This window comes from Lonchura striata, chromosome 17 (assembly GCF_046129695.1).
Source record: "Lonchura striata isolate bLonStr1 chromosome 17, bLonStr1.mat, whole genome shotgun sequence".
Taxonomy (NCBI): domain Eukaryota; kingdom Metazoa; phylum Chordata; class Aves; order Passeriformes; family Estrildidae; genus Lonchura; species Lonchura striata.
Window position 1 is genome coordinate 2,425,682 of NC_134619.1, and position 22,324 is coordinate 2,448,005.

Below are 22,324 nucleotides of genomic sequence, written 5' to 3' on the forward strand. Positions count from 1 at the left end.
CTAATGATTTACAGTATAAAACACCCTTGCAGGCACTTTGATCTCCACTAATTGTGGCACTGAACAAAGTAAATAAGAGTTTGCTTACGTCCTTGCAATGTGACCATGGAAAAGCCCTTTGTGGAATTTTTTATGTCCTTTCTTTCTCCTTGGCTTCAGTGGCTCGTGGGCAGGGAATGATCCAGAGGAGTGGAGTCTCTCCATATCCATTTTATAATGATTTTCCTCTCTTAACACATTTCAGATGTCAAATATAGAGCAGCTGATTTTTATTGCATTATGGGATATCAAACATTTTGCTGTGGAGGCAATAAATACAAACAGGGTTTGATGTGATGGAAAAATGACTCTGAGGGGCTCAGGACAAAGTGGAAGCCAAAAGCATGGACTGAAAATCAGAGGAGCTCCTGAGCAATGAGATTTTCCTGTTGCTCTGATTTTTAAAAGTGTTACGTTTTCTTTTATAGTTATTTTGAAAGTTTTAAAGCTCTTTTAAAAGTTTCCTATGCCTTCTAATGTTTACATATTTCTGCTGGAGTTCTTACGCACTGTTGATGTAAATAATGATTGTTTTACATTCTTCTTTGTGGGAGGAGAGAACTGATGGAATGTTGGTTTGACCAGTGTGGTTGGAGAGGTGGCAATTCCATCCTCCAATCCACTGTCACTTTTGCAATTCTATATATTACAAAGTCAAAATAAAATTAGCTCTTTTTCTCTTTTGAATTTACCAAGCCTCCATGTACTCATCTTATGTCCAATGATCAAAAGAGAAAAAGACTCAGTTTTATTCAAACAAACATCTGGTATTTATAGAATTCCAAAGGTGACTGTGGGTTGGAGGATGGAATTATCACCTCTCCAACCACACTGGTCCAAAGAGTAATCAATCATTTCTCTCTCCTTACAGAGAAAATCGTAAACTGTTTTATTTATATGCAAAATTACGTGGGAACTCTGATTCCCAAATATGCAAACATTATCAGAAGGTTAAAGAAGTTTTATGAGGGGGAATTTTAGGTGATTGGCTTTAAGGCATTTAAAGCATGGTGTGGCAAAAGCTGATAGGCCAATAACACTTATGATGTATTGTAATTAGGAAAGAATTAGTTTTTGATTGTGATGGTGTGAATTTTAACACCTGTATTGTCTCACCCTTCACGCGAGACTGAAAATAGAATAAAAGTTTTTAAAACACCTCTCAATTACCCCATCTCTGGGTCAGGAAAGGTCTTAATCCCACACAGCCTGACTGCACAGAGAGGATGAAAAGATCAGCCTTGGACATTTCCTACTGCACATGGCCAAGTGCTTCACCTCCCTCTTTCTTCTCCTTCTCCTCGCAGTTCTGAATCCATTCGAAATTTCCCATTAAATCTTTCTCAAAAGTTTCACTCCTGAATGAAGCAGCCACTCTTGCTCCAGCAGGATTCCAGCCCAATAATTTGAAATAAAAACTTGGGGCCTTTCAATTTCTCACAGAGGAAAATGGGACTTATTTGGGAATAGATTCCCTTCATCGCTACCATTGTCCAACATTTCTTAAATTCTTTAAAAGAAAGTTGTAACAAAGTGGAAAAGGGAGAGTGTAAAGATACTTTTTCTCATTTTTGGCTTCTTTTATTGCAGAAAAACCTTGGTAGAAAGCAAAAAAAGGAATGAGGAACTTGGACGGACTCTGAAGTCATTCTTACTAATATTTTAAAATACTCTTAATTAAAACTCTTAGCAGATTGTAGAAAGACAGATATGCAGGTTTTGGAAACTTTCTTGCTTTCAACCTTTTTCTCCAACATTTTCAAGGGAAAGACTCAGAAAAGTGAGGCCAGGAGGAGCCCTGAGATGTTTTCCGTTGTTTAATGGTATTTTACTTAAATCAACATCAATCAGCAAAAATAATCCAGAATTTTTATAGGCTGGCTGGACAGTGAAGAAACCTTTGGTGTAACATGTAGTAACTGCTAAGGATCGAAACCTGCTCATCCCTGAGGATTCATTTTAACCAAAATTGTGAAACAAAAAGTGATTTATTGAGAATAGACCTTAACAAACCAGCAGTCACTTCGTCTTTGAAATGCTGCTGTGCATCCAGTGTGGCACTGGGCAATCTTTATACTTAAAGGGAAATCAATATCATTGATCCCACAAAATAAAAGCTGCTCCATATGAAACTGTTACAAAATCTGGCTGTTGGAAAGAAAAACACAGAGTTTTTTAAATTAAACTGCTCAAAATCAGGGTGAGTTTCTTACAGCCAGATGAAAATGCACAATGAGCAGCAGGAATTACACATTTGATCAGAATAAACATGCCAGGAATTTGGGAAAGCTTCTTTTATTATTGTTTTTTTGTTTGTTTGTTTGTTTGTTTGTTTTCTGATGCAAACACCCCCTGCAGCAAAGCAATTTGCTGGGGTCTTTTATTTAAGTGCAACATTTTCATGGAGGTTTTTTCCTCCCTTTTCCACAAGATGCTCACAGCAGTCAATGAAGTGAGTGTCAAAATCCTAATCCCAGCCAAAAATCCAGTTTAGGGCCATTCTGGAGGGCACAGCCCTCAGATTTATCTCTGTGTGGCTCCCAGCATCCCTCCCACCCCACACCTTTCCCAGGGGAAGGAAATTCAGCTGGGCCAGGATTGCTGCCAGAACTAAAGGGATATTTTTCGGTTTTAGCAGCACCATCCTGCCCTAGCACTGAATTTCTGCTTTAATAGTTTGATCAGCCTCATATAAATCCACGTTGGGTAATTAAACTGGCATCCAGATCACCCTTGGAAATGTACAGTGCTATATTTAAAGGCACAGAATAAAGTAAATTATGACTTAGGCTGCCACAAACCAAAATTTTCTATGCAAAGCAGCTGCTCCTAAATTTATTTAAGGAGGTTCTTTGTTAAAGCCACAGAGTTCCTGAGCAGAAAAAAAACAATCTGTCTGTCAGAGATACTTCAATTATCTTTATTTTGCACTTGTTTTCTTCTGGAAATAATGGTAAAGAAGGTGCCCAGGATGCTTTTATCTGGAGCAATAAACCTCTAGGATATTCAAGTGTCATTAATTGCATTGCTTCAAAGTAAGGGCTTCTAGCAGAATATACAAGCCTTGACATTTTTGTTATGCATAAACTCGATTAGGCTTATGCCAGAATTAAGCAGCAGGATTATATTTTCATTCCATTCTTAAATTCTCATTAAAACTAAAATAAGGGAAGCCTCCAACAAAAGCTACACTTGAGTAAAAAGTGATGACACATTCCAAGACTGAGGGATGTGAGGATTGAGATCATCGTGCCATAAATACATTTCTTTCATGTTTGTCAGTTGTTAATTGACATTTAAAAAAGACATTTTAAATGCTCCAAAAGCAAGCCAGGGTGTGCAAAGAAATAACAGCACAGCCTTCTTTTCCAGCACAGTCAAATCAGCTCCATTTGCTGATTTGTAAGTTATAAAGCAATTAAATGTCCTTAGGGATGGAGGGCTCCCAAGCAGGATCCCAATGGGGTTTTGTCAGAATCTGAGTTATTGATGATCCCAAAACTGTAGAAAGTCTCTGTCTGTCAGCCCCCTGCCAAAGCAGAAGCCATAATTGGTCTGTGCTGGTTTCCAGGTTGTTTATTCTGTTGATCTCTCACATGTTCTGCTGCCCTGCCCAGCTCTGTCCTGCAGGGCAGCGTGTGGGGCTCTGCCCTCAGTGGGATGTGACAAACATTAAATACCAGAAACTCCCTGGGCTGCATTTACAAGAACGTGCCAATATCTGTCACCTACGTTGGACAGTGTGTCCCCAGCCTGAACCAACAGAAAAATGCCAACACCACAGTGAGACATGGAGGGCATGAAGAAGGAGAAAAAGGACAAGGCACAACCAATTTCCTCCAGCTTGTCCCCTTTGGACCCCTCATCTAGAACCCTAAAATTTTACTTTTGCACCCGTGCCACACTTAATTATTACTGATATCAAACACTCAGAGCTGGTAATTGATCCTGTAGGATTGAAAACTCTTTTCCATGGACAGAGATCACAGCCAGTGTCTCTGGGGTCTCTGTCCAGGGGGTTCTGACCCCTGCCAGGGTCCTAGGGCAGCAGAGGGATGCTCTGGGTTCCCACAGGGTTTCAGGGATTTTCACCCCAAAACCTCCTCTGGGGCTCAGGGAGGATGGGACAGCCCCACGGGAGGGTCCTGCAGCACAACCCCTGCCAGGGCTGCTCTGCCAGATGTTGCTGCTTCATCAAACACAATAAATTGGGTGATTTTGACCCAAATGGAAACAGGGAACGGAGTCCTGAGGAGCTGATCCGTGCTGAGGGTGAGAAGCTGGAGAAGGCAGGAGGGAATTCAGCATTTAACTGAACAAATGACTTGCAGAGGGCTCACATTCCCAGCCTCCCTGGCTGCTGTTTGTCAATACTGAAGGTTTTTTTTATTTTTCAGTGGCTGAAAATCCTGAGCAATCAGGATTCCACCAGAGGCTCTTGGAGAAACAACTCCGAGCTGCTCCTGGTTCAGGCTTTTAGTGGCTTGCCCTGAAATGTTATTTTGCTGCTTTTATTCTTCTATTTTAGCCTGATTTCATCCAGGCTGAAGGCAGAGAATGATCCAGCACTGGGATTTCTGTTAGCACTGGAATTTTCCTGCTAATATTCCTCCTGACATCACACCAGCACTGACTTTTCCTGTCCCCCGTGCTCTCCCTGTGCTCACAGCCCTGACTGCCCTTCCAACCCCTCCCAAATAAGAGGAGATGTCTTCCCATTAATCACTGGAGCCATTCCTGAGCTGCTTTTACTCAGTTCTTACTCCAGACTGAGCTCAAACGCTTTTTCTTCTGCTGCTCTTTATCCCCACTCTGACCCTGGGAGGGGATCTGAAGGAGGGGGGCTTTAGTAAATAGAGCAAATTTTTTACAAATTAAAAGTAAATCACAGGCACATTTATTTATTTATTTATTTATTTATTTATTTATTTATAAATCACATTATCCCCTTTATTTGTTTATTTAATTTTATTTATTTTTATTTCTTTGTTTATTTATAAATCACATTATCACATTTATCACATTTTATTATTTCTTTATATAAATAAAGAAATGTGCTGTAAATATATATAAATAAATAAATGGGGATCATGCGATCTGGTTGTTATCTATTATTTATCTGTTTGTTTATTTTGTTTATCTGCTCATTTCAGCCTGAATTATCTGCACCTGCACTTGGCATCCAAAAAGCCCTGGCAGGAGGCAGGGAGAGGAACTCAGTGGTTGATTTGGTACAACTTTATTAATCAGGACTAATTTTGCCCCCCTGCTTTGGTTAGATAATGGACAATTAACAATCAATTTCCTTCCCTCAAGGGTTTCCCAAGCTGTGGTCCCATTAGAAGGTATTTCTCTGTGGCCACGTATTTCAGGCTGTTAATTTGATTTCTGTGTCTATAGCTTTGCAAAGCTGTAAATAGAAAATCCCAGGGTGGTTTGGGTTGGAAGGGAGCTTGGAGATGATCTCAGTCCCCCCCTGGCACCTTCCACTGCCCCAGCTCGTTCCAAACCCCATCCAGCCCGGCCCTGGCACTTCAGTGGATATTAAATAAGCAGGAGCAGGAACAAGAATGAGCCCAGCTCAAGTCCCAGCATGAAATATTCATGATTTTCTCCCAGGATTCCTGCAGAAGCAATTCCATTTTGCATTTGGATGTGACTTTGACTGGGATCTCAGGGGTGAATTAGGGCTCTGGGTGCTCAGTCCAGCTCCTGCACCCCTGGAAATCTGAAATTCAAGACTTGCAGCTTAGAATTCTCTCCACACATCACTCAGCAATTTGTGTAATTTCCTGGAGGAAGTGTCCTGTATCAGGTAAGAACTTTTCATTTTCAGGATTTGTTGGATCCGTAGATCATCCGCAGAGTAGATCAGTTCCTGCCAGACCAAGGCAATAAAGTTGATTTTCTTACTTTTGCATGATGAGGTCATATTCAAGAAAAAACCAAACCAGCAGCAGATGTCCTTGTCACCTCATACACTCACTTTAACTTGCTGGATTTGCAGTCCCAGGCTCTCAGCCAGTTCTGCTCCAAAAATCCCCCCAAATTTCCTTCCCAGGGTGAGTGTGGATGTGTCCCTCTGCTCCTTCCCAGCCAGTCCCCAGCTCTGGGCTGGGGCAGCCTCAGGTTTGCAGCACTTTGAGCCCTGTCCCAGTGCAGGAATGGATTTCTGTGCTCTCTTTTTCTCTCTTAAACTCACCAAATTTCTGTATACTCATTTTGTGTCCAGTAACAACAATAAATAGCTTTTGGGATCTGTTTAGAGTCTGTTTTTCCAGTGGTAGAAATCCTGTGATCCTCAGACAGTTCTGGTTTGTCTGCCCCATTCAGGAGACACCAATAATGGCCAAGAAATGGAAATTTCTGAGTCCATTTCAGTGGGATTTGGGTTGTCATCAGTCTATATCTCACACCAAAATTCAATCACTCTTTATTCAGCTTCAGAACGTGCTAAATCGTTCAGATATTTTAAAACTCTTCTTCCTTAAGGCTGCTGAGTGAAATTCTACATTTATTTAATAAAGCAGCCAGGATTTACTACCCCAGTGCTGGTAGGCACTTTTTACTCTCCTCAAGATAGATTAGAGTTGACTGAAGATTTTTTTTTTTTTTTGCTACACTGCACAAGTTTACAAGTCACAATTGAATTACCAAACTGAGGAAAAGAAAGATTATTCCTGTGGGTGCAATGCAGCCACAGACTTGTTTTCTTTTAAAGAAGGGTTTAAAAATTAGCAATAAATGCTATCAGCTGCAGCTAGGAAATGATGCTGACTTATTACTTTGTGGGGACCCTCCCGGGCATCATGAAAAGCAAATTCCTTAGCTGAGCTTTCCAGAAAAAACCCAACAATGCCCTTCTGAGCACCTTAAACTCAGATTTAAAAAGAGGGGGAAACTCAGCTTATAGCACCCGTGGCTTGCCCCAAAGTTGCACAACCTGCAGTGCTTACAGAATGATTGATTGATTGATTGATTGATTGTTTAAACAGTGTGTTCCTGTTGTGATTTTTTGAATGTTATTTCAGCAAGTTTTGCAGGTGCTGCTGCACATCAGGCTTTGCTCTTTTTCCCTGCGCCTAATAAATAATTAATTATTGTGAGCTGTCACTTTTTTCCTCCACCAAATGTGTTTGCTGCATTTTGTCCTGCTCTGCTGAAACGTACATTCTAAGGAATTTAGAGATTTTAGAGGAGCTAAGATTTTAGTTAGAGATAAGCCTTACTAGAGTTAATTAAAATAAATGAGTAGGCCTTGATGAAGTTAGGAGTTAGTAGTTAAGTAATAATTGATTGCTCGTCAGCACAATGTTGAGTTAGCTGGTTTATAATGAAGAATACACAAACTGACAAAGAGCTTTTAGGAACATCAGACAATTGTGGCCTCCTCTGTTCTGAAACCAACTGAAGCCAAGGAATGGGAGTTCTACCAAGAGTTCATTTGTCATATTTGCATTGAAAAGGTAGAAAGGCCAGAACGAGGAAGACTTCATTGACTTCCTCATTTTGGGACCCCTCCCCATGGAAGGGACACCGACCCATTCCAAGGAACAAACCACGCATGCTGAATAGATTTTGAAATGATTAGCATGCAAAGTGAGGAATGGGATGTAGCAAAATGATGAAAATGTCTTTGTATTTTGGGTATTCAGTACTTGGATGGATAAAAGGGCTCTGTAATCACCTGGAAGCTGCGGTGTGGATTTGGGAGCGATCCCACACACAATAAACACACACTGTCTAACTTTAAACTGTTAGAGAGATTATGTCCCCTGTCACAGTTGGATATCAGGACTAGATCAATATCCTTATTTTTAATAAATCACTGCTGAGCAGCCTTTCACTGTAAACCCTCAGATCAGTGCCACTGCTGCTCTCAGGGCGAGCTGCTGACAAATCATCAGAGTTTAGAGGTGCTCACAGTTTTTCTCTTGGCTGCTGTCATTACTGGAAACCTCATTTCAGCCACCCCCGTGTCTGAGGCAGGACTGACACCTACAAGCACAAAAAAGCCTTTTCCACCAGAGGGATGTGCAGAATATTCAATCCAGCTTCCAAAGAGCCAGGGCTGCAGCCCCAAGTCAGGCTTTTGAACTCTGCACGTTTCCTGTTCTGTGATCAGAGCTGCAAGCCTCAGCTGTCTCTCAGAGACCTGAAGAAAAGCATCTTCTTGTGCAGAAATAATTCCTGCACAAAGAGGAGCTGACAGCTGAATCCTGCCCACTGAATCAGTGTTTGCAGCAGAATAAGCCCAGACTATCTCACTTAACCACTATTGAATTCAAGGCAACAGAGATAGATGGGCTTGGAGTTATCTCCTCCAGAAGCCTTTTATTATTTTTGTAGAAATCCATTTAAACACTCCACAAAAAGTAAAACACTCGATGCTGCTGGAGAATTCATTTCTTACACAGCCCTGATGTTCCTCAGCATTCCTGTGCTTTAGGTATTCATTCTCCAAATGTTTCCATTATTTGGCTTTCTAGAAATGAGCCAGAGTTTGTTTCTCTCCAAGAAATGAGGGATGAGGTGTCCTTAAAGAGATCTGTAACTCGTGTTATCTCCTGTTCTGCCTGGAAATCTGGGTTGCACTGAGCAGTTCCACCTGGACTCTGATTCCTGCAGCTGCTGCCTGCAATTATTTCCATTTTCCTGGCATTGAAGGTCCCTTCAGTGTCTTCCTTCAGTGCCCAGGGAGATTAATTAATTAATGAAAATAAAGAAAAAAAAAAGTTTAAAAACTGCCCAAATTTCATAGTGTTGGGTAACTGAGCTGAGTTGGTTAAGGGAAAGGGAAGGGAAAGGGAAGGGAAAGGGAAGGGAAGGGAAAGGGAAAGAGCACTGATTTTATCAACATTCTTTATATTAATTCCCCCTAGGGTAGGAAAGGGTTTTATTCCCCTCCCCATTCCCAACCAGCAACAGATAAATAACTTCAGCTGAGGGTCTAAGACAATTTTCTTTTCTCAAAGGAGCCTTTTCTTCTGGACAGCAAGAGCACAACAAATATGTTGTTGTGGCATGTGCCAGCCAATAAATTCTGTCCCTGGGCACCTTCATGTATTTCCATTGAATTATCTGGGTGATGTTATCTTTAGAAGACAAAGAGTTTGAATATTTTAAAGAGCTCTTAATATAAAGGGCACCGTGCATTGCTGAGGTGAAAGATGTTCCCAGCTCACAACCCCCCATAAAGGAGGAGAACATCAAGGAAAAGAACATTTTTCTGTTTTCTTCAGCCTATATTTCATATTAATGGCTCAGCTCCTTGGTGTGATTATGACATAGAGCTCCTTGCATTTATTTCTCTGTTCCAAAACCTGCTTGTAAAACTGCTCAGTGTGCAGCTGTGCTCCTCTGGGGGCTTAAACAAGAGTTGGCAGCTAATTGGGAAATTCTTCAGGCACCTCAGACTCTTCCATTGCATTCCTCTTTCTAGGAATGGTGTGTAGCTATAATATGGAAGGGGGAAATACAGCAGAATTCCATTTACTCCAGAACCATCCTTTGTATTTAAAAAATGTCCTGTCTCAGAAGAAGGATTGGTCCAGCAAACTGAACAGGGCCAGGATTGGATATGTTGGCACCTGGAATTATCTCCCAAACCCTGTCCCCGTTTTCTCAGTAGGTTGCAACACTTGCTGAGCCATAAAAAGGCCCAAGTGATTGAATTAACACTCATAAAATCATAAAATGTTCAGACACTGCTAGAAAATGATGTAACATAAACCACACATAAAGCTTGTTTAAAAAACGGGAATGTGTTTTCCTTTTCTGTGTTTCAAAGTTGGTTTTTCTTTTTTATTTCGTGACAAAAGAGCTTGTGAAAATTTCAAAGCTACCTCGGTTGCTTTCTAAAAATACTTTTGCCACCAAGTTCTTTTGAACAGGATTTTTTTGGGCTCTGCAGTTTTTTGGCTTGTGCAGCCCAAATTGCTCACAGCACAGAGGATTCAGCAGGCAGAGCAGATTTCTGCACTGGATGAGCAGAGGCAAGCAGGGAGAGCTGGCTCTTCCAACAGCATTTAATTTACATTACTGAGGAGTGAAAGAAAAAAAAATAGAGGGATTTCCCCCTCAGCTTCACAAAAAAATACAGATAAAATATGAATAAACCAGATTAAAAAGTAACAAAGAAATAACTGATAATAAAATAAATCTATTATTCTCAGAAAGAGAAAAATAAATAAATCTCTTATTCTCTTTCTTTTGTCCTTACCACATGTGGTTAAAAAGTTTCCTGGCACCATCAGCCTTTGTGAGGGGCGAAGTTCTGCAGAGGGGGTAAAGGATGTGGGTTTGGATCCTCACCTGGTGCAGCAGGGGGAGGATTGTGCCCTCCCCAAAATCCATGGGTCTGCAGAGGATCAGAAATTCAGCTCCAACCTTCACAGAGCAGCTCAGGGCAGGGCTGCAGCTCTTTGAAAACAATCAAACCTTGAATCATCAATGCCCTGCAAAAAGTGAAGTGTCTGCTGAGCTTCTCAACAGGAAAATGCTGTGGCAGGACATGAAGGAAAAGGAATTTTATTTTCCAGCCTGGCTCATATATTTTTTTTTTTTGGGAGCAGCTCCTGCTGGCACAGCTGAGGTGGGACAGCAAAATAAAAATGAGGGCAAGGTCTGGTAGCTCAAGTCGTGTCTAAACCCCACAGTTTGTTCTTATTTAAATGCTCAAGTGTGAGCTGCCTGTCCCCAGAGGCCACCTCAGTGTGATCACAGCAGCTCCACTTCAACCTCTCCTTTAACCAGCGCGAGAATGAATTGGCAATTCTGGTTTTAGAAGCTTTTCCATCCAAATGAACCCCTTCAGTGAATAACTCCCCAGCCTCTCCAGCTCAAGTTTAAATAAGCATGAATGGCTCTGAAGAAATCAGAAATGTTTTGCTGAGGGGCAATCAAAGCAATATTGAGATAGCTCAGGATTATTGCTGGGTGCTAAAGGAGCCTTTAAAGCTCATATGTTCACAAATTAAAGAAGTTAGATACATTTGATGATTCCGAAATTATACTGACACCTTTAATGCCATTTTTCTTCTGTCTCAGTAGCAACATTTCTTTCACATTACAGATATATCCATGGGCGAGGGGAGATGGCAGATTTAACCCATTTTATACAAAAACACCAATGCTCCCATCTGAAATAAACTCTTAGGACAAGTAACCTCTTTATAACATCATGCAAACTATGATCTGCAATTCCAGGTGGTTTAGATATACATATATTTATATACACACATTTTGGGGTACAGCAAGAACACATTTTGATTGGTCATCACAACTTTTGAATATTTTTCAGCAGCGTGGATCATTCACCTCCTTGCCAGGTCCTTCCTCTTCTTCCCCAGCTGCAGTGGTCAGTACAGAAACAAAATTGTGTGTTGAAAAAATCACCTCCTGTCTGACTTACAGGAGTGCAAAGCACCCACCAGTCCTCCTGAAACAGCCCGAAATCTCCTGTGTGGTAGCTGAGGAAAAATCAGGAATTTGGGCTCAAAGCTGTGCCACCAATTCCCTGATATTTCCACGAGGAAATATTTTTATATTATATTTATATAAATACATAAATATTATATATTATATTATTTATCGAATATATTATTTACATATGTATATAAATATTTTTATTTGCTGTTTCCAAGCAGCCAGGAATGAGATTTGCAATCTGTGAAATTCCAGCAGGACACACTGCAGGGGAAGGAAGTGGAAACAGATCCCAAAAGCAGCAAATCCCAGCCCAAAGGGGCTTCCAGGGAAGCTCCCAGGTTGCTGCAGATGCTTCCACCCACAAACATTTTCAAGTACACAGAAATTTTTAATTTAGAACCACATCCTTCCTGATATGCAAGGCACAAGGATCCATCAATTCCGTGTATTTGGGGCACGAGGGGTGAAGGTTTCATTAGCAGCTCATGGGAAAATGATTTTATTGAATATTCAATCTGATGGCGCTGGAGTTTGATGCTGATGGCAGAACCTAAAGCAGAGGTTTCTTCCAAAATCCTTTGGAATCAATGTGATTCTTAGCACCAACTTCAGTGAGGCCAGGATTTCTGCCTAAATTCTGTTTTTAAATAAAATGCATAGGTTATTTCTAGATCACTCTGATTACCTCCAGGATTCTGCCAGATTAACCCATTGCAGTTTTTCTGCCTCCTAGGATAGTTTCTGTGAATCCCAAAAGCTTCCATTTTTCATATAATAATAATACACAATTAAAAAAAAATAGTATGAAGCAACTCCCAAAATCCAAAAGTCAAAAAATTCAGCTAACATGTGTTAATCTTTATTGTGGAACAATGAGATAATAAATAATTTATGAATTCACATGACCTGTAGAAAAAGCTGGGAAGCTTTTGTACCAAGTTAGGTATCAGTTATTTGCCTTTCATATTCGTTAAACAAATAATCTAAAGTTTTGTACACCTGTGGAGTTAAGGCAAAACCTGATAAGACCAACAGAAGGGTTGGAAATACACAGAAATACAAACAAGGGGCATCTCATCTCCAGCTGGCAAAGTGGTTGTGTCTAAGGAAGGAATCCCTCAGGAGCTGAATAAAGCAGTAATTATCAATCAAGTTAATTAAAATTGAAGAACAAGTGTGAGGTGTCCTGCAGGGCAAAGCTGCTGAGCAAAGCTGTGCCTGCATGACCACCTTTAACCCTGAATGGTCAAAATCTGCTTTTCCTTTTAGGAATCAGCACGTGGAAAAGAGGAACCCCTTCCATACCCAACCAAAACACACCCACAGCCCCTCAGATTTATGGAGGCTGGGCTTGGTTGTGACTGAGCTGAAATATTTGGGTGAACCATCCAGCACACAACACGCAGAGGAGAGCTCCAGCAGCCACTTAGCAATGGGAATGACCTCTCCAAGACAAGGGATGGATGGTGGCAGAGCAGGTAGGACAGGAACATGACCAACATATCAGTGCACAGCTCTTTGGCAGAACACACTAACTCTTGCTTGAAGTCTGAACTCAAACTCTCCTACATGAAAGACTCGGTGCCAGTCTTTTCACAGTTGAAGAAAATCCACTTCTTCCCCGAATCCAGGGAGTGAAATTGGAATAAATCTTGCAGGCAGCTTTAGGCTGAAACCATAAGCGTTGATATTTATTGTCTGCTTTAGTCTCAGGCCAAAGATATCATATCTGGACACACAGAATTCTGTGGAACTTCTGAGTAGTTCAGATGGGGCCAAAATCCGTGGAGAGAATCCAAAATCACCCGTGAGAAAGCAATAAAGAACCACCACTCCCAGGATGACAGAACGACCTTCATGGAACAGGGGCGAGGGTGAGTCCACACCTGGATGAACGTCACGGGCAAATTGACTTTACAGGGGGAAGACCAGGAAGCCAGAGAATGTCGAGTACTGCCACCCACCAACCAGATTTCCTTTCTCCAGCTTCAGGTAAACCTTGTCCTCCTTGTCCAGGTAGAGCAGGACCCCGTTGGTGGCGGCTTCACGGGTGACGTCCTTGTCCCCAGCGAAAGCAGAGATCACTGGCTTCCCATTCAGCATCAAATTCACCTGCAAGAGAGCCCCTGAGAAGCTCTAATTAACTGCAAAACATCAACAGCTGCCCCTGAATATGAACCACAGTGCAAGGGCCCAATCTTCAGTGCTTTTTGGGTTGTTTTAAACTAATAATGACATTTATCTGGCACAAGCACGTGGATGTTCATGAGCTGGACCTGCAGCTGAGTGAGGCATCACCTCAGCTGATCCAGCTTTGCCTGTCTCAAGGGTTAGTTAGTCCCATAAGAAAAATAAAAATATATTTTCAAGAAATTTGGGCACCCAGAGATGTTACATGAGGTGCCAGAAGCAGCACAGTTTGCTGGTGCTTACACCTCACTGGGAACAAAATGTGTGTCACTCTCAATACTGATGGCAGCTTAGTTCTGATGTTTAGAACAGATTTTTAGCTCTATAAACTGGCTCCATTTTTTCTATAAAACACTTCTGAAGCCAGCACAGCCTCTGCTCTGAAAGGAGCATCCCTAAATAAAGATGGGCAGGGCCTGGGGAATGGGCATTTTTCATTTCCCCCATGGCAAGAGATCAGCTTTGCTGTTTTTCCTTTCCAAGCAGCTCTAACGCAGTCACAGGGGGTGAATTATGGGATGTTTACCCACATCCACTGTGCTGGCCTTGCATATGGTCCCATTAATTTTAATGGGAGTCACCACAGAATAAATTAGTGCTCAGCAGAAGTCAGGGCAGCAGAGGCTGGCATTTATTTGGGATTCACCTGTCTGGGAAATCCACTTAATCAGGTGTCTCCAGGGAACCAATTGCAGTTTAATGATATTTAATGGCTCTAACAGATGTTGTGGGGGCAGAGCAACATCACTTGTGTGGGGAGCCTGCAGGTGATTTAGTGGGGCTGGATGTGGCTGAGACTCAAAGCAGTTGGATCCACTGCAATGGTTTCTGGTTCTCCTCCCCATTTACATCCAGGAAAAGGGCATCAGGGCTTTACTCATTGCTTGGCTTGGGTTTCTCACTCTTTCTGTTCCATCAGGTTCCCCTGGAATCATCTGACCAAGCAATTTAATCACACCAGAAGGCACATGACAGGTTTGCAGGGCATGGTCTCACACTGGCTGCTCTAAAACGGGGCCAAGCAAACCCATCCATCACTCCAGAATCTTTAATACATGAAATATTCCGTGCCATGAGCCACAGGCTGGAACATCCCCTGCCACAAGCCCCAGACTCCCAGATTCGAGCTCCTGGTTTGTGAAATCCCAGAGTCTGAGCTGGACTTCCAGAAGCCAAGGCTTGGCATCTTCCTTGGCAATGGGCATTTTAAATCCACTGAGGGGCTGACATGCAGTTCTTAAAACCTTCAGCGTGCCAGAGAGTGAAAGGAAAATTTTTTGAGCACATTAAACAGATGTAAAGAGAGTTTTGTGAGGTCAGTGTTTCATTTAAGGCTTTCTCGCTGGCCTGATTGGAATTAGGATTTTCCACTGCACTCTGAAGGGGAATTTCCCCAGGGATGGGCTCGTGGCTTTCACCATCTCCACTTCTCCCAGGAGCTTCAGCAGCACCCCAGAGCAGCCACAGAGAAATGTCTGATCACTGCTGCTGCAGAAATCCACCTCAGCTCAGCCTGGCACACCTCAAACCCCGTCCAGGAGCAGGAGGGAGCAGCTGAGAGCATCAGACACTTCAATGGACCTGGAAACGAGGGAAGCCACAGATGTTCCTGCAGCTCTGGAAGCCAGGAGGTGTCACAGCAACTGTGTGACCTGGCAGGGAGATTAAGGAATTGTCCCAAGGAATTTGCTGTTGGCTGTTCAGGAATTAAAAGGCTTTTCCAGCTTGTATTTAATTAAGCAGCTCCGTTGCTATTAAGCAGCAGAAGGAAGTGCAGAATTACCCCTTTTCTCTAATATATCACACACCTTTTATACATTGTATGGTGAAAAAAAAATAAGTTTAAATTGCTGTAAAGGTTCCCTAGAAGACATTGCTACAGGGATATAACCAACCTTGGTCCTCAGCACACCGAGGGCATAACCAGGTACCTGGCACCAGATGCCAGGGCACAAATGGTTCCAAAACCAAATCTGGTTTTGGAATCTGTTCCAGTCTCAAATCTGGTACCCAGAGCTCCTGTGTTCCACACTGTGAGTATAACCTGGAGCAAAACACGACTCTTCAACAGCATTTAAGTGAAATTCAGAGCTCTGTTTTACTCTTGGATCATTCATCCGATGGAATCCTTTATGCCACCCAGATATTCATGGCATGGAAGTGAAGTTGTGCTGATTTATCTGAGGTGAGGACCCTGCCTTATTTCTGTTCATTTTAAATTAATGGACTCTACTTCTAGCTAGGAAATCAGCACCACAGGTTGCTGCTGTAAACAAAACTATCTTTCCTTAAAATCATATTAAATGCTCCCATGCTCAGTCAATATTCTATCCTAAATAAACCAGTTAAATAAAGATTTTATAACCATAAGCATCAACATACCTGAATTGTTTGACTCTGGTAGACTTTAATTACGTGAAAATTGAAACTGTAAATTCCTTTCCGTGGTGATACAAAGACAGACTCCAACGTGAAAAAATTGCCCACATTTACAAGGATCTACAAACAGAAAAATATAGCATGGGGATTAGTACAGGTAGTGAGCGCTAAAGAAAAATACAGGTTATTTACTTCAGAAACCATTTGTCCATGGGAAATTTTAATTTACATCTAAGCTGGTTTATTAATTTTATCTCAATTACTTTGGAATAACTCATTAAATGGGTATTTAGTTGTGTTTGTAGGATAACTTTAGTACAAATAGACTAAGATGGGAATTATTTCTTTCTTTGCTACTGCACCATACCCTCAAGTCCTTTCTTCCACACATGTTCTTAAACAGGCATTTTTGTTCAGCATTCCCCAAAACGACATGAAAACACCAATTCTGGGAGAGGCACGTGGATTTTGGCTGAAAAGCAGTGGCCAAGCCAACGCTGCCTTCCCAAAGAGGCGGGTGCGAGCAAGGAGTGCAGGAACAGCAGGAGCCATTCCCAGTCTCAGCCAGGCTGGCTTACTGGAGCACCTGGCACAGCCCAGAAAACCTGCCTGGGAGCCTTCAGCTGCTTTTACCAGCACTAATAGTAATTTTACCAGAGCTATTAATAATTTTATCAGCATTAATAATAACTTGGGTTTAATTAAATACAGAGAAGCGACAGAGGGGAATGTTCAAGATGAGTGCATCATCCATATGCTACATACCCTCTGTAACCACTGCATTTTGCTCTCTTACCACCTAATTATGCTTTATTTTTAATTGCTGTAGCCAAGCACAGCCCTCAGAAGCCTCCAGGACTGTCCATGGAGTTTGGGGGTCATTTGCAGTGCCAGCTGTGTGGCACATCTGGCTCCAGCTGCCGCCTGCTCAGCACAGCAGGGCGCAGAACAAGAACCGTCGGTCTGAGTGACTCTGGGCTCGCCCCAGGACGGGAGCCGGGATTAGAACGTGTGTCGGTGTCTGCCCGGTACCGACCCACGTTTGCTGTGAGCTGAGCGGAGCTGGCTCCGTTGTGCCGGGAAAGTTAAAGGGTTTATCCTTTAGAAATCTCTCCAAAGCTGCACAAACCGTCTAAACCCTAACCAGGCTGCACGGAGCTGTCCCCGACCCCTCGGGGCGATGTCACCACGCCGGTGCCACCACCGAGCGCTGCCCCGCGGCTCCTCCGGGGCCGCTCCCCGCTCCTCCCGGGGCTGCTCCCCGCTCCTCCCGGGCCGCTCCCCGCTCCTCCCGGGCCGCTCCCCGCTCCTCCCGGGGATGCTCTCGCTCCTCCGGGGCTGCTCTCGCTCCTCCCGGGGATGCTCTCGCTCCTCCGGGGATGCTCTCGCTCCTCCCGGGGATGCTCTCGCTCCTCCCGGGCCGCTCCCCGCTCCTCCCGGGGATGCTCTCGCTCCTCCCGGGGATGCTCTCGCTCCTCCCAGGGATGCTCTCGCTCCTCCCGGGGATGCTCTCGCTCCTCCGGGGCTGCTCTCGCTCCTCCGGGGGATGCTCTCGCTCCTCCGGGGCCGCTCCCCGCTCCTCCCGGGGCTGCTCCCGCTCCTCCCGGGGCCGCGGCTGCGGAGGGGCCGGTGCCGCTCCCGGGGGACAAGCGGGGACCCTGTGCAGCCCCCGGCTCGGCTCGCCCTGCCCTGCCGCTGTCCTGGGAGCGGATTCCGGGATGCAGGGACGGGGAGAGGCGGCACCTGTTGATGCGCGGGGGATGCGCGGAGCCCGCGGAGCCTCGGGCGCGGCGCTCACCTGGTCGAAGTAGATGATGCGCGTCTTGTTGCTCATCTCGGAGGGCTCGTGGTTGGTGCTCCGCACGGCCGAGAAGGCCACCTTGGAGTTGGCCGCCCGCACGGAGATGCCCAGCGGCGAGGAGGACGAGCCCTTGGCGTCGGGGGCCGGGTTGGAGTCGCAGACCACCAGGCACTTGCCCTCCAGCACGATGGGCTCCGTGTCGTTCTGCGCGGTGGCGAGGCGGCCGCCCAGCGCCAGGGCCAGCAGCAGCAGCCGCCAGCCCATGCTCCGCACCCGCGGCCGCTCCGCGCCCCGCTCCGCTCGCCGCCTGCCGCCGCCACCACTCTGCGCCGTCTCCTTCCTTCTTTCTTCTTTATTCCCCTTTCTTTTATTTATTTTTTTTAATATTTTTTTATTTCCCTCTCTTTCTTTCTCTCTCTCTGCCCGGCTCCTCTTTAAAACACGCCGCAAAAAGCTGCCCAAATAAATACGCTCTGTCCACAACGCCCTTTTCTCCCCTCTCTCCACATCAAAAAAGAGCGCGAGGAAAGGAGGTGGGGGGAAGAAAAGCCCTCAGGTGAATTATTGCTGAGAGAGAGAAACGAGAAGTGGCGGAGAAATAAACCCATTTGGTGCTTCCATGCCAATTCCAGCTGCAGGTCCGGGATGCTCGGAGCGGAGAGCGGAGAGCGGGGAGCTTCGCAAAGCTGCCAGATCCTGCTCTGATAGCGGCGGCAGAGCTGCACACTCCCCTTTTCTCCCTCTCTCTGTCTCTCTGTCTCTCTCTGTCTCTCTCTTCCCCCGCTCTCCCCGGCACAAACCCCCCCTCCGCAGCAGGCAGGTCACACCAAACCCGCCCAGCTCGCACCTAGCGGGGCTCCTGGAGGTTTCAGCCTCCCCTGGGAATCGCCCCCTCCCCACACACGCTCCTGTCCTCCCTGGAATTTGTGCAGCGGCTGCACAGCCCGAGGGAAACGCCAGAACATCGCAGCACCCCCGATTTTTGGGGGGAAATGAGGAGGAGGAGGGTGGGAAAGATCTCATTGTAAAGAGTTTTGTGAGGTCAGTGTTTCATTTAAGGCTTTCTCGCTGGCCTGATTGGAATTAGGATTTTCCACTGCACTCTGAAGGGGAATTTCCCCAGGGATGGGCTCGTGGCTTTCACCATCTCCACTTCTCCCAGGAGCTTCAGCAGCACCCCAGAGCAGCCACAGAGAAATGTCTGATCACTGCTGCTGCAGAAATCCACCTCAGCTCAGCCTGGCACACCTCAAACCCCGTCCAGGAGCAGGAGGGAGCAGCTGAGAGCATCAGACACTTCAATGGACCTGGAAACGAGGGAAGCCACAGATGTTCCTCCAGCTCTGGAAGCCAGGAGGTGTCACAGCAACTGTGTGACCTGGCAGGGAGATTAAGCAATTATCTCAAGGAATTTGCTGGAATTTCCAAGGAATAATTAAGGAATTATTCCAAGGAATTGCTCCCTGAAAGGGAGCACCTGAACCTGCCCGAGTCTCCCGGGGCACAGAGCTCCTGGGCTGGTGTTTGCAGCTGGGACTGGGGCAGGAGAGCTCTGAGCTTTCCTCAAATCCCACCTGGGAGCATCAGCAGGGCCACCTGACAGTGCTGCCACATGCTTCTGGTGTGATTTAACACCTCTGTCCAGGACTGGTTTGTTTTTATGGCGTGTGTTGGAAGCTCCGGGAGACTGAGCAGGTACCTTAGCTTAGTTGTCCATGAATTTGGAGATCATTAAAAACATGAGTGGCTTGGTGCTGGTGGTGGTTTCTCAACCAGATCTTTCCTGCATCACCTGGCTCTGTTCGAAATAATCTCATGGTGAAACCTAAACTCACTTCAGGGTCTGGCAGAAATGGCACAGTGCTCCCAGAAGCAGAATTGGCTTCACAGATTTCCATCCTAACCAAAAAACTACCAATGATTTGTAAGAAATTGAGTGAATCGAATCTATTTTTAGATAGATGCCTTTCATTACAGCATTTTTTTTGTGCCTGTAAGAGCTTTGCAACAAATATATCCAGGATCAACCATTGACCAGCAGCAGGCTCCATTCCCTTCTTGGCCAAGGCATCTCTGGGTGCAGAGAGAAGAAAGAAACAACAGGAAAGTAAGAGGAGGAATAAAAAGCCCAAAATCTACTCTCTGCTGAACACCAAAGCTTTCTGTGGGTAAATGTGAGCAGGGAGTGGTTTTCAGCTGACGTGGAGAGCTGAGGGTGAAACATTAATTCTGCAGAACTCAGCCAATCTTTGAGAAGCCATAAAGCAGCCAAAATTCTTAGCAAGCATCAAACTCCCTAAAATTCAGAAGGCCAAACTCAAATTTTAAGGAATCCCATTGATCAGGCAAGAGGCAAAAATATTTCTGTTTTCCAGGAATGCATCAATAGCCTCTTACCCAGTGACACAACAAAGATGGATGGAAGGGTCAGGCAGGGGAGCAGCATTTACTGAAAGGAAACAAGAAATCAAACAAAAACTTGCAGCACAACTTTGTACCTCTTGTAGAAATTTGATCTGCAGATTCACTCCTGTGCACATGAGGACTCCAACAAAACAAAGCTGTGGCAAAAATATTTATTGTAAATACAAATGTACAAATAGTTCCACACTACTTCAACATCTCCTGCTTCAAACCTCTTCTGTCCCCAGCCTTTTAACACTGCAAGAGTAGCAGCAAATATAATTCCATGTGCACAGAAAGTTCCATTTGAACTTGAAACTGCTGATGGTTTTGAGAGAATAATAATTTGTCAGAGATTAAAATCTTGATGAAAATTTTGTAAATTTGGTTTTGATTTTGTCATGGACAATGACATCAACTGTCTCTGTAGATATTCCTCCTAAAATCCATTCTAACCCTGCTCTCTGTCAGTTGAAGCCATTCCCCCTTGTGCTGTCCCTCCATCCCTGTCCAAAGCTTCTCCATCTTTCACTGCCAGCCCACGCTGAGCTCACCCCAAATCTCCTCTCCAGGTGAGCAATCCCAGCAGAGCTGCTCCATCCATCCCTCTGTCCATCCTGGTGCCTCCTCTGGCTCTCTCCAGCAGCTCCAGCTCCTGGATGACTTTCCCTGGATTAAAACAGGCTGGAATTTGACCCCACAGCTGGAGCAGTGCAGAGCTGGGGCGTGGCCATCAACTTTCTCCACCTGCTGCTCCAAGGGACATCAGGGCTGTCAATAAATCCATAATCCACAAATCCACACCTAAGGAACAGCCTGGAGAGACCCTATCACCAAAACACCCAACCCACATCAGGAAACACCTTTTTTTTCCAACACCCAAACAGAAGGAAGAGAGCTCCAAGGCTGTTTGTAACAATCCTTGTTTGGGTGGCTGAGCTGGGCTTTAATTGCTGAGCAGAACGAGGGAAGTTTGCAGGGGATGCTGTGGGAGAGGTGAGCTGAAAAGTGGAGTTTGCATTTAATTCATAAGCAGCAAGGTTAATGATTGCTCTTATTTTATCTGGCAAAGAATTTCTCAGTATTGATCCAGCTCCCTCTAACAGGGATTTTGTGTTTCTTCCTTTGAAAGAAAAATGAGTAAAAATAAATAGCAACAGCACACAACAGTGGAAATTCAGTTAGATTAAGCTCACAGCTTCTTTCTTTTTCTGGACACACACTGTGGAAGCCTGAAACTGCCTCCAGTTGGGAGAATTTTGCTGTTTCACAGGAGACTTCCAGCACTGAGGCAGCTTTCTGACAGAGGGAAGAGCCACAGGATAAAACACCATGTTTGCATTTACATTTCCTTTTACCTCTCGCCTTGTAAACCTGCATTAAATACAATTTCTGTATCAATGTTGCATGATACCTCACAAATCTCTTCTGAAACAGAACATCTTGCTTTGTATAATTAGTCATTTGCCTTACAAAAGGGAAGAATAATCTGCCTCAGACTTCCTCTGACGTTTTTTGAGCTCCGTGCTTGTGCCTGGAGGCCTTTGGAATTTTTCTAAGCCCCTCAGTAACAGAGCCCTCCTTCCTCTCCCTGCCTTTCTTCTTCAGCCTAATTACATTTCCCTTCTGTCAGGCTGAGCTTGCTGTTTTTGCAGGTTTTTGCAGGGAGCTGAGCACCCCCAGCCCCTCCGGGATCTCCCCTGGTTCTGCAGCAGGAGATTTGGGATGAGGGGGGCTCCATCCCAGAACACTTGTCAGAACTCAAAACGTCCCTCAGACATTTTTGGAGGTTCCAGGCCCAGGTCAGAAGCATTTGAGACCCTGGCAGGCAGCTGCAAACAGCTGTGATTTTGGGTTTGAACCATGGAATGAGTTACCAACCTTGCAGGAAGAACAAGAAGTGACAAAAGTTTAGATATTAGAGTAGAAGTAGTCACAAAGTAGAGGGAAGAATTTTTGAGTGCTGTACAGGGGGTTTTGGTTTTGTACATGGGGTCAGAGGGTTTAAGATGGATTTGGGATTTGGGCCTGCCCTGTCCTCCCTCTTTCTCCTTCCTCACCTCCATGTTCTTGGTGATGTTG

At 44.6% G+C, this 22,324-nt stretch overlaps 1 protein-coding gene across 1 annotated transcript; it reads right to left on the minus strand.

The window, feature by feature from the left end:
• Nucleotides 1-13,304: 13,304 nt before the first annotated feature.
• Nucleotides 13,305-18,103, minus strand: CBLN4 (cerebellin 4 precursor). The gene is made up of 3 exons (XM_021534047.2): nucleotides 17,837-18,103; nucleotides 16,042-16,158; nucleotides 13,305-13,581 (listed from the first exon to the last, which is right to left on the minus strand). The coding sequence occupies exons 1-3, from the start codon at nucleotides 18,101-18,103 to the stop codon at nucleotides 13,384-13,386; spliced, it is 582 nt and encodes a 193-aa protein (XP_021389722.1). The 3' UTR covers nucleotides 13,305-13,383.
• Nucleotides 18,104-22,324: the final 4,221 nt, after the last annotated feature.

Coding starts and splice junctions, on each gene's coding strand:
- CBLN4 (XM_021534047.2), bottom strand. CDS start 18,103: ATGGGCTGGCGGCTGCTGCTGCTGGCCCTGGCGCTGGGCGGCCGCCTC. Junction 16,159..17,836: donor GCATCATCTACTTCGACCAG/GTGAGCGCCGCG, acceptor TTCTGTTTGTAG/ATCCTTGTAAATGTGGGCAA. Junction 13,582..16,041: donor ACCAGAGTCAAACAATTCAG/GTATGTTGATGC, acceptor GCTCTCTTGCAG/GTGAATTTGATGCTGAATGG.